At 40.8% G+C, this 13,308-nt stretch overlaps 1 protein-coding gene across 2 annotated transcripts in view; it reads left to right on the top strand.

Moving 5' to 3' along the window:
- Positions 1-11,900, top strand: part of UQCC2 (ubiquinol-cytochrome c reductase complex assembly factor 2) — a 37,364-nt gene extending 25,464 nt beyond the window's left edge. For both annotated transcript variants that reach the window (XM_075853512.1, XM_075853513.1), the window contains exons 2-4: positions 598-672; positions 11,356-11,425; positions 11,701-11,900. In XM_075853512.1, the coding sequence (XP_075709627.1) occupies positions 598-672; positions 11,356-11,425; positions 11,701-11,798 (243 nt within the window). In that variant the 3' untranslated portion in view covers positions 11,799-11,900. The remainder of the gene's footprint in view (positions 1-597; positions 673-11,355; positions 11,426-11,700) is intronic.
- The last annotated feature ends 1,408 nt before the right edge of the window (positions 11,901-13,308 follow it).

Genomic DNA, 13,308 nt, shown 5'->3' with positions numbered 1-13,308 from the left:
GACCGCCGCCCTATAGTGCCTTATATATGTAGAGAAATGCTGCACCCCAGACTTGGATAAACCTTTCGGTTGGATCCCCGTCTTGTAGGGGTGATCAGCCTGCATCAGTGCTTTCTATGAAGTAGCGCTTTATATCATATGATGTCTCTCCTCTGCAGTAGCGCTCCTTTACATAAAGGTAAAGAGTGCATTCTTTATACAGGATACTAGGCTATAACATCATGTCACTTATAAAAAGCCCTGATGCTGGCTGTTTTAACATAGAACCTGATTAAGATAAGATTTATATTCTTTGAGTCAACGTGACCACTACATGGAGCAAAAATCTAAACTTTCTTGTTTCTTCCATTTCTTGTGTTTCTTCTTGTGCCACTTACTGATCCTACTTACTATGGCACTGCATGTGCCTGGTATAGTGGGGGATCAGGCATTCACTTTAATGTTTAATACTACTTGTTCTATGTGCTTCTTCTTCTTTGTAATAAATGTGTCTTACTGGAATTGCCTGTCACTGTATATAGCAAATGCAATGTGTCTACTGCTGTTCTAAGCAATACATATAGTTATGCAATTATTCTGTTTTTCTCAATTCTGCAGATTCAAGATCCAGAAGCCTGTGACCAAATGTATGAGAGCCTCAGTAGGTTAAACAGCAACTATTACAGAGAAAAGGTATCCTATAAATGATGGTTGACTCCCGTTATATATCGGAAGAATGCAGTTATATAAACACATGCTATGATAAATTGTAGATAGAAAATATTAGCTTTGTTTAATATTCATTCAAAGCACTCTGTCCAAAGTACCTAAACCGCAGGCTTAAGAACTATTCCAGGACTGATCATGTGACTTCAGTTCCATCATTTATGACCTGGTTTCCAATGCTTAGAAGCTAATAAAACCGTCTAGTCATATCTTCTGTACCATTTATGTAAAATATATTTTGTATTTAGAAATGCACATTGTATCTTCTTACATCTGGCCATAATGTGTCTCGTCATGAGCCTGCACACTACACCGTGTTCCAAATTATTATGCAAATGTTATTTTTCGCTGATTTTCCTAGTCGATTCAAATGACCGTCAGTATAATCTTCAAGCCATCAACCGTTGGAGCATAATGCGAAGTAAAAAACTCAAGTTACATGTTAACATAGGACCCCTTCTTTGATATCACCTTCACAATTCTTGCATCCATTGGATTTGGGAGTATTTGGACAGTTTCTGCTTAACTGGTTGCCGACACAGGACGTGTATGCTCGTCCTGAGCGGCGAGCACTTCGCGCATTAGGACGAGCATACTCGTCCTGTGTGACAGCAATCTCTGCCGTCTCTGTGTGTGCGATCGAGAGCGGGGCAACGGCTGTAATACACAGCCACGGCCCCGCTCTGACAGCGGAGAGGAGAGAAACATCTCTCCGCTGTTAACCCTTTGAACGCTGCGATGACAGCTGATCGCGGCGTTCAAAGAGGGGGGACTGTACATTGATCGCGTCACAGAAAATAACTGACGTGATCAAAGCCCATAACTCATATGGCCAGACAGCCCAAGGTCCAGTGAAGGACCCCAGGGCTGTCTGAACATATTTCCTGTTGTTAGGGCATACTGAGGTATGCCCTAACAACTGCCTGTGTACGATCAGTAACAGGCTAATGTACTGGCATATAGATCTATGCCAGTACATTGCAGTTACAAAATCAAAATGATAAATCCCTTTATGGGATTAAAAAAATAATAATGGTAAATAAATAAATAAAAAGTAAATAAAATACACAGAAACACACATTTTTTATAATAAATAAACTTTTTAAAATATAAGTCCCAAAACATGAAATAATATAGACATATTTGGTATCACCACGACCGTAACAACCTGTACAACAAATGTATAACATTATTTATGATGATCGGTGTATGGTGTAAAAAAAAAAATATTAAAACTGCTGCGCAACTGCTTTTTTTTCTGCATTTTAATCTAATTAAAAATGTATAGAAATTAAACGATAATGTATTTGTACCAAAAAATGGTACGTACATAAAGTACAACTCGTCCCGCAAAAAACAAAGTCTCATACAACTACGTCGTACAAAAAATAAAAGCGTTATGAGCGTCGGGATGCAAAGAGGGAAATGTAAAAAAAATTGCTTTGTCCTCAAGGCCAAAATTGGCTGTGTCCTTAAGGGGTTAAATATCTTTGCAGGATATCAGATTAGCCTCCCAGAGCTTCTGTTTTGATGTGAACTGCCTCCCACCCTCATAGATATTTTGCTGGAGGATGCATCAAAGGTTCTCAATAGGGTTGAAGTCAGGGGAACATGGGGGCCACACCATGAGTTTCTCTCCTTTTTATGCCCATAGCAGCCAATGAGACAGGTATTCTTTGCAGCATGCGATGGTGCATTGTCATGCATGAAGATAATTTTGCTACAGAAGGCACGGTTCTTCTTTTTGTACTACGGAAGAAAGTGGTCAGTCATAAACTCTATGTACTTTGCAGAGGTCATTTTTACACCGTCCGGGACCCTAAAGGGGCCTGCCTACCTTCTCTCTCCCCATGATTCCAGTCCAAAACATGACTCCGCCACCTCCTTGCTGTCGTCGTACCCTTGTTGGGACATGGTGGCCATTCACCAACCATCCACTACTCCATCCATCTGGACCATCCAGGGTTGCACGGCACTCATCAGTAAACAACACAGTTTGAAAATCAGTCTTCATGAATTTCTGAGCCCACTGCAACCGTTTCTGCTTGTGAGCATTGTTTAGGGGTGGCCGAATAATAGCTTTATGCACGCTTGCAAACCTCTGGAGGATCCTACACCTTGAGGTTCGCGGGACTCCGGAGGCACCAGCGGCTTCAAATACCCGTTTGCTGCTTTGCAATGGCATTTTAGCAGCTGCTCTCCCAATACTATTAATTTGTCTGGCAGAAACCTTCCTCATTATGCCTTTATCTGAACGAACCCGTCTGTGCTCTGAATCAGCCACAAATCTTTTCACAGTACGATGATCACGCCTAAGTTTTCTTGAAATATCCAATGTTTTCATACCTAGTGCAATACCTTGGACAATTTCACGCTTTTCAGCAGCAGAGAGATCCTTTTTCTTTCCCATATTGCTTGAAACCTGTGGCCTGCTTAATAATGTGGAACGTCCTTCTTAAAGGGGTTGTCCCAAGTTGATAAATGGAGCTATAAAGCTCCCCCATGTAAAAATAAGAAGAATTCTAATTACCTGTCCGTCGTCCAGCGATGTCGTTTTCTTGATATCCTTGATTGAAGTTGCGGTCAGTCCCTCTTTGTATCCTGCTCGTTGCCTAGGTTCCCGGCCACCGCTATTTACCATTAGCGGTGGCCGCGTATGCGTAATGACATCCTCTGCGTCCTGAGCAGAGGATGTCATTTACTTGTGAACGCGCATCTCGGCGCATGCGAAGGAGATGCAGTGGAAGGCACCCGTCGCGAGAAGTCTGCGCTCTGCTAAAGGTAAGTGTGTGTGTTTGTGTATATGTTTGTGTATGTGTGTGTGTGTGTGTTTATGTGTGAGTGTATATATGGGTGTATTTGTGTGTATGTGTATATGTTTGTGTGTATATTTTTGTGTGTGTGTGTGTGTGTGTATATATGGGTGTGTTTGTGTATATGTGTGTGTGTGTGTGTGTGTGTGTGTGTGTTTTTGTATATGTGTTTGTGTACATATGGGTGTGTGTGTATATGTGTGTGTGTTTTTTGGTGTGTTTATGTGTTTGTGTATGTGTGTGTGTGTGTGTTTTTGTATATGTGTTTGTGTATATATAGGTGTGTTTGTGTATATATGGGTGTGTTTGTGTACATATGTTTGTGTGTATAGGTTTGTGTTTTTTTGGTGTGTATATGTGTGTGTGTTTGTGTATATATGGGTGTGTTTGTGCATATATATGCGTGTTTGTGTATATATGGGTGTGTTTGTGTGTATATATATATATATATATATATATATATATAGGTGTGTTTGTGTATATATATGGGTGTGTGTATATGTTTGTGTGTACATGTGTTTGTGTATATGTTTGTGTGTATGTATGTGTGTGTGTGTGTATATATGGGTGTGTTTGTGTACATGTGTTTGTGTGTATATGTGTGTTTTTTTGAGTTTGTGTGTATATGTTTGTGTGTGTTTTTGTATGTGTTTGTGTATAATGTGTTTGTGTAATATATGGGTGTGTGTTTATGTGTTTGTGTATATGTTTGTGTGTGGTTGTTTGTGTGTGTGTGTGTGGGTGAGTATAAGTATCGGTATTGTTCACATTGATAACTTTTTTTTTTTTTTTTTAATGTTGTTGCAGATTTTGATGTACCGATTGGACTACATCTTCGATTCGTTGGACTACTGCGTAGATCTACGTTTTTTGAAAATTTTAATAAAATGGTTAACGAGGGTTTTGTTGGGGATTTCTTATTTCAATAAAAAAAAATTGTATTTGTGTTTTTTTTTCAAACTTTATTAGTGCCTAGATTATGGCAGTTGGCTGATTGACAGCGTCCATTATTAAGGCGGTACTTAGTGTTAGCCGGTGCAGAGGCTACCACTAACCACCCATTATTACCCCGGTACCCACCACCACCAGGGGTGCCGGGAAGAGCTTGGTACGATCCAGTACCCGACCATCTGTTGTGATGGTCGGGTACTGGGGCGGCCGTAGGCTGGTATTATGAGGCTGGGAAGGGCCAAAAACAGTGGACTTTCCCGCCCTTGTAATGCTAGGCTGCCGCTGCTGTGTTGTATCGGGCTGGTTATAAAAAAAGGGGGGGGACCCCCACGTCATAAAGGTGTTTAGTGTTAGCCTCTGTACCGGCTAACACTAAGCCTCCCCTTAGTAATGGACCTTGTCACTCAGACAGCGGCCATTACTAAAGTGTTAGTAATAAAATTTGAAAAGAAAAAGACAAAGATATAGATAAAATATTTTATTGAAATAAAGCACCCCCAACACAACCCTCATTAACCATTTTATTGATGAAAAAAAAAAGCGTCATCTAAGTAGTCCTCGAAACCGACGTAGTCCAAACACCAAACCTGTAAAAAAAAATATATATATATATAAAAAAAAAAAAATGAAATCAAACATGTCGTAGCCTTAGTTTCAGTTTCATGTGTGATACTGACTGTTATACCATGTATAGAAGCCTGCCGCAAAGTTGGCTTACATACACGGCGCCAGGAGACAGTATCATACATGGCCATACAGACATTTATACCATCAAACATACATACATACAAGCAAGCACATACATACATGCAAACATGCATACATACTTGCATGCAACCATACATACAAACGTGCACATATATACATACATGCAAACATACATACATTCAAACATACATGCACATATACACATATATACACATACAAACATGACAACATACATACATGCATGAAAACATACATGCACAGATACACATACAAACATGACAACATACATACATGAAAACATACATACATACATGCAAACATACATACTTGCATGCAACCATACATACAAACATGCACATATATACATACATGAAAAAATAAATACATGCAAACATACATACATTCAAACATACATGCACATATACACATACAAACATGACATCATACATGACAACATACATACATGCACATACAAACATGACAACATACATACATACATACATACATACATGCAAACATACAGACTTACTTGCAACCATACATACAAACATGCACATACAGACATTCAAACATACATGCACATATACACATACATGCACATATACTCATACAAACATGACAACATACATGCAAACATACATACTTGAAAACATACATACATGCAAACATACATGCACATATACACATACAAACATGACAACATACATACATACAAACATACATGAAAACATACATACATACATGCAAACATACATACATGCAGCCATACATACAAACATGCACATATATACACACATGCAAACATATACATATACACATACATGCACATATACACATACAAACATGACAACATACAAACATACATGAAAACATACATGCAAACATACATACATACATGCAAACATACATGCACATATACACATACAAACATGCCAACATACATACAAGGAAACATACATATATGCAAATATACATACATGCAAACATACATACATACATGCACATATACACATACAAACATGACAACATACATACATGCAAACATACATACTTGCATGCAACCATACATACAAACATGCACATATATACATACATGAAAACATACATACATACATGCACATATACACATACATACATACATGCACATATACACATACAAACATAACATACATACATACATACATGACGACATACATACATACATACATACATACATGCACATATACACATACATACATACATGACAACATACATACATGACAACATACATACATGACAACATACATACATGACAACATACATACATGACAACATACATACATGACAACATACATACATGACAACATACATACATGACAACATACATACATGACAACATACATACATGACAACATACATACATGACAACATACATACATGACAACATACATACATGACAACATACATACATGACAACATACATACATGACAACATACATACATGACAACATACATACATGACAACATACATACATGACAACATACATACATGACAACATACATACATGACAACATACATACATCACAACATACATACATCACAACATACCTACATGCACATATACATACATACATACATACATACATACAAAAATATACTCACCTAAGACACCCCACGAAGAGCTGAACGGTCCCGTCACTTTTCTTCTTATTTCTCCCATTCACAATAACATAGCGGTGGGCGCAGATGACGTAATCACGTGGGCCTGATATGATTACGTCATCTGCGCCACAACGCATTGTTACTATGAATGCGAGCGGCGCCAAGAAGAAGGAAGATGGCAAGTGACGGGACCGTTCAGAGTGCCGTTAGAACGTCTTAGGTGAGTTTATTTTTTTAAATATATTTTTAGTTGTTCGCCGGGTGCTGATGCAGCACCGGTGCGGCGGATACACAAATTACATGTAGTGACGGGGGGGAGAGAGAAGTTGTTTGCCGAAATGGGGTGAATGTAGTGTAGTGTAGGGTTGATGACATTCACGGTAAGTTCGTCTCAATCGGGCTTACCATGCCCGCTTGAGACTAACATTCTCCCGATGTTGCTAGAACTACAGTATCTAGCAACATCGGGAGCGCGCACACTGCAGAGCAGAGCGGCTTGATTGACATCAAGCCGCTCACGCCCCTTTTTAGAAAAGATAACCAGCACTTGCTGAGTTATCAAGTGTAAAAAAAAGGCACTTAGGAAATGAATTTTTCAAATTTTTTAACCGTAAATGTTTTAAAATTCATTTCCTGCTTAGAATGTTTAAAAAAAAAATAATAATTTTAGTCATCTTGGGACTAGGGATGTCACGATACCAGAATTTGGACTTCGATACCGATACTTCGTTTAGTATTGCGATTTTGATACTTTTGCCAACAGTAATAAAAAAAAAATCTTCAGTTTTCTGATGTGAGGCGCGACGTGTGATGAATTTTGAACGCGCCTCACATTAATAGTAATTAATCCCATCATGTTTCTCAGTCATAATGGGTTAATGTGTGAGGTACATGATGGGGTCAATTACTATTGATGTGAGGAACATGGAGGTTAAATTCAGCATCACACCTCGCGCCTCACATTAATAAGTGAATGAAAGCCGTGTTTATTTTTTTACAGCGTACACATCATAAATGATGCAAAAAAATTGTTGTGCACGCCATTACTGAATGTGTATATTTTATGTATTGACACTTATTTTAATGTTTATTGTAAAAAAGGTGAATGTGTATTTTTTTTAAAATTTTAACAATACTTTGTTTTTACTTTATTTTTAAACTTTAATGTACAGACCTATATCACATATGTGCCAGTACATTAGCCTGTGTATGTATAGTACACAGGCAGTTGTTAGGACATACTTGGGTATGTCCTAACAACATGAAATATGGTAAGACAGCCCTGGGGTCTGTCAATAGACCCTGGGCTGTCTGCCCATATATGGTATGGCCCTCGATCGCGTCACAGGAATTCCCTGTGACGCGATCCAGGGGCATCCCCCCCCTGCTCATTTTCTCCTGAATGCTGCAGTCAGCTGTGATCGCAGCATTCAGGAGAATAGCGGCGGAGATGAGCGGTTTCTCTGATCTCCGCCGTTATAGAGCGGGGCTGCGCCTGTGTAATACAGCCATTGCCCCGCTCCTGACAGGAAGTGCGCGCGCGGTCAGCATGAGGAGATGCGGCCGGCACTGCACTAATGAGCGGCGGTTCAGGCACTGAGGACAGAACATGGGGGTGTTTTGTAGTGCGCCCGCCATGTTCTGTCTCCAGTGCCGCCGCTCATTAGTGCAGCGCCGGACGCATTGCATCATCCTGACCCCGTGAACTTATCATGACTCAGGAGCGGGGCTGTGGCTGAATTACACAGCCGCAGCCGCGCTCCCATACATTCATGTATTACTATACTGAGCTGTGCGGCTGCGCAGCGAAGTATCGAAATACAGGAAATAGCGGTATCGAACCGTTTAGGGATGCACAGTATCGAAACAGTATCGAAGTTTCGATGCACCGTGCATCCCTACTTGGGACAACCCCTTTAAGTAGTTTTCCTTTGATTGGGTACACCTGGCAAACTAATTATCACAGGTGTCTGAGATTGATTACAATGATCCAAAGAGGCCTAAGACACAATAACATCCATGAGTTTAATTGAAAAGCTAAGAATTAAATGTTTGACACTTAAATCCAATGTGCATAATAATTTGGAACACTGTGTATACTAATCCTTACATCTTTAACATAGGAAAATCTGTTTTGAAATAATGTTATTTCTATGATTTGTGTTTATTTTTATTTATACTCCCAAATGAGTATTTGAAAACTGCATATAATAAAATACACGTGGCATCATAGAAAAAAAATTGGATTTTATTATTCTATGCTGTTTAACCCCTTAGTGACTATTCCGATGCAGTTGCCATTTGACGGCATTGCATTGGAATAAGCTGGCGCCGCCGGGAGGAGGGAACGTTCCCTGCTCACAACTGCCGGAGGTAGCTGAGGGCTTGGAGCACTGATTGGGGACCGTTCTTTGTGGTCCCCAAACCAGCGATCGCCGGTATTCAACGAATACCGGCGATCGCCGTTACAATGAAAAGTAGTTGTTGTTTTTTTTTTTTATCTCCTCTTACCATAAATGTCTTGTGAGAGGAGATGCAAAATCTAATTGTTAGGCCCCCGCTGCTACCGATCATCCCCCCCTACAACCCCCCCCCCCATTCACCGGGAAAAAAAACAAAATTTGCGCACGCATGCGCTGTTAGTGCAAGGCAGAGAGTCTGCCTGTTAATAGAAACTGATCAGGGACCGTTATAATTAGCACAGGATTTGTGCTATTTCCCTCCCTCCTCTCACTGTAGTTGAACTGTGAGCGAAGACCAATATATTGCTTCAAATCTTATGCTGTTAGGCCCCATGCACACGAACGTGCTTTTGCGGCCGCAATTCCCCCGAAAATCCATAGAATTGCGGCCCCATTCATTTCTATGGAGCCATGCACACGACCGTGGTTTTCACTGTCCGTGCATGGCCCAGAAGCCTGGACCGCAGAAAGAATGGACATGTCTTATTACGGCCGTGTTCTGCGGTCCAGGCTCATTGAAAAATAATGGCCGCGACCATGTGCACAGCCCGCGATTTGCTGGTGGCTCGCGGCTGTCACTCCTTGGCCGGCCGACCCGTAAATCACGGCCGTGCACATGGCTACGGTTGTGTGCATGAGGCCTTATTCTGTCTTGTGAGCAAACTCAAGTTTGCCACATAGTTGGATACATTTTCTTCCATTTGTTTGAAGATCTGGCCCGTCACTCCAGTACAGTTTATTTTTTTTCTCTCTGACTGATTTTATAGTAGGACAGAATGCTGTCTTCAATGACCTTATAATGGCACAGATGTGGGACAACTGCTTTTTTAGCAAGACCGTCATAAGTACAGGAAAATGCGTATATAGTGACATGCATCTGTTGAATACGCGGCTTCACTTCTCTTGTATGCCGCACAAATTTATTAATGTGGCATATTTCTAACATAATAACCTTTTAACAAATGTTTCCCCTATTTCATGTGGAAATGTAGTAAGAATTTGAAGAAAACATTATATACCCATATTGTCTGAAATAATACCCATTATTTCCTCCTTTAACCCCTTCCCTCCGTAGCCATTTTTCGGATTTTCACTTTTTTGTTTATTCCGCCCCACCCTCCAAAAGCCATAACTTTTTGATTTTTCCATCAATATTGCCGTGTGAGGGCTTGTTTTTTGCGGGACGAGTTGTAGATTTTCACAGCACCATTTTTTGTACCATATAATGTAGTGGGAAACCAGAAAAAAAATCTATGTGGGGTGGAATAGGAAAAAAAAACGCTATTCCTCAACCTTTTGGTCATTAAGTTCTAAATAAGCTTAGTCATTGTTGCTTGGTGCTTGTTTGTGAGTATAAATAAAAATAACCCCAAAGGAGGCTCTTAGCTTTATTGCGCTATGCCCGTGTTTTGTTTCTCTCTTACGTGAACAGTGAGAAGACCAATACTCTGACCATCTTTGACCAGGGGGAGATCTAAAGAGGATTGAATTGACCTCTAATCTTGTCAATTCATGTTATCATGACTGACTATGCACGCATTACCATGAGGCACACGTAATAAGCAGTCGACCTGATACATTTAACGGGCCAGCATAATTATAATTTCCAGGAAATGTTAATTGGTTTTATTTGCAGATAATTTTCCTTTTGTTGAGGCCTCCTTCAGTGCAGTTGCACACAACCGAGATCAGGCCGTAAAAAACGGTCCGAGTGTCGGCTGGATTTACCAGCACAACCACGGTACAGGTGAACGGGACTCCTGGCATCAGACATTTTATGATGCTAGGAGTCCCTGCCTCCCCACGGAACTGCTGTGTCGTACTGAACAAAATTATACGGCCGTTCCGCGGGAAGGCAGGGACTCCTAGCATCATAAAATGTCTGATGCAAGGAGTCCCGTTCACCTGTACCGTGGTCGGGCCGGGAAGTCCGAACAATTTTTCACGACCCGAACTCGGTCGTGTGTAAGTAGTCAGACTGATAGCATTGACATCCAGGGGGCGCATGGGACGAATAATGGTCAACATTCTTGAATGAAATGACTCCTTTTTTTTTTTTCTTCTATGGTAAAAGTATCCACGGCTTCAAGATACAAGTTTTACAGAAATCACTGCAGATGAATATCAAATGGTGCTTGCGACTGGTAAGACTATGCTGAATCTACAGGTGTAAGAAGGATTCTTTATAGAATAAAAGGCTTGTATCTGCATGATGTATTTTCTCCATTAAGATGCACAGCACCATCACTTCTATTCTTTCTAAGAACTCAAAACTTCCCTATAATAACATATGCAAATTAATGTTAAGTTTACCTAAATATCACTAGAGACGGCGGCTGCTGAATATTTTCTATTCTGTAAACATTTCTTGTATTATTTACTGCTCCTAAAGTGAATAAAACATCTTTTATACTGACAGATACCCTGAAACAAATGGATGAAATAAAAAAAGGAATGTGGAAGAGACTCAAAGACAAGTTCAATGTGAAATCCCCTCAGGATGAAGTGAAGGAGTAACACCTATTAATAATATCACCATCTGCGTTCCCTCCCTTACTGTACAACCCCTATTTGATTCTTAATATGGAGACTCCTAATAAAAAGACCTTTTCCTTCCCATTGCTTGCAAGTTCTGGCTTTAATCCACAAAACTTTGTGTGAACTTTTGCCAACAGCGTGCCATCGACTTCTGTAAACCGCTTCATAAGCCACGTGGTATACTGTTTAAACGGTGGTACTCCTCTACCCTGGTGCAATGTAATTATAAGATGTATATTTGCAAAGCTCTTTTTCATAATCCCTTGTACGTAGTTCCTGTAGTGGAATATGGAGAAAACCGCCAGGGTTGGTAACTTGTGATACAATGGAAGCCGTTGTTGATGAATCATAATTAAAGCTTTCGTGCGTCATTGAATCTGGGTGCAAAAAACGTCCAAGGCCAAATACAACACCTCTATATGGAACATGCCTACGAGTCATCAGAGAGGGCTAAACCTAAAGTAAAACAAAAGCATTTGCTACTATGGAGTAATCGCCATAAAACCTGTGGGTAAAGTATATATGCCATAATTTATAAGTTACATAGTGGGTGAAGGGGATACACATCACACAAACTCAGACTGGGTAGTAACCGTAATAATATCTATCAAAACGTTTTGTTGAAGGCAGGATGGAAAAACCACCCCTCAAGTCTATACCATAAAATACTAGTGTAAGAAAAGGAGGTGTAAGTGAACAAATACCTGAAAAGAGCTGAAGCGGAGCATGATGCATAGGCATCTGCCAGACGCTCCCAATGGAATGGAATAGAAGAGTAGGGCCGGCCTTGGGGTTGAGCGACCTGTGCGAGTGCACAGGGCACTGCAGCCTCCTTGCATGTAGGGAGAGTGACTGGGAAGGCTGCGTGAGCTCTTAATCCTCTGCTTGTCCTTACACACGCAGAGGAAACAGCGGAAGCAAGAGGAGAGAAGGAAGCTCTGCCCACAGCCCTGCCCTTGCAAGAAGCCTGTGCAGCAAGGAGAGAAACTCTTATTATGTTTATGCAAATTAGCATTTCAGTGCAACGAGCGTGTGTCCGGATAGTAATTCGTATGCACATCAGCACATGAGTAGCGCCGATTACAATGACTGACATATTGTTTATACTGCGTATGCGCCAACTAAGATGCAGGAACGCGTGCTCGCACTTCCTACACTTTGGGGACAGGCGTGAACTCGCCGAGTACGCTGCCTGGCCCATGTCAATCACAGCAGGGAGGGGGGTTGAACAGGGCAATGACGCGCTAGCATTTTGACACGCACGCGCACTCTATATATATATATATATATATGTGTGTGGTTCAATTTTTGTTTGTGGGGGGCAGCAATGGAGATTCCCGTGCAGGGCGCAATCCAACCTAAGGCCAGCCCTGTAGTAGAGCTTGGCTGCGTCTGGATTAAAAAATGCGGGAGTGGGCAGGGAAAGCGGTGATAAGCAGCGGAGGCAGCGTTCTATTCTGCAGTGTAGTCTGTGACTTATAGGGGCTGT

Source organism: Rhinoderma darwinii, chromosome 2, assembly GCF_050947455.1.
Source record: "Rhinoderma darwinii isolate aRhiDar2 chromosome 2, aRhiDar2.hap1, whole genome shotgun sequence".
Lineage (NCBI taxonomy): Eukaryota > Metazoa > Chordata > Amphibia > Anura > Rhinodermatidae > Rhinoderma > Rhinoderma darwinii.
Note: the sequence above shows the minus strand (reverse complement) of the source record. Positions and strands in the feature narration are given on the sequence as shown.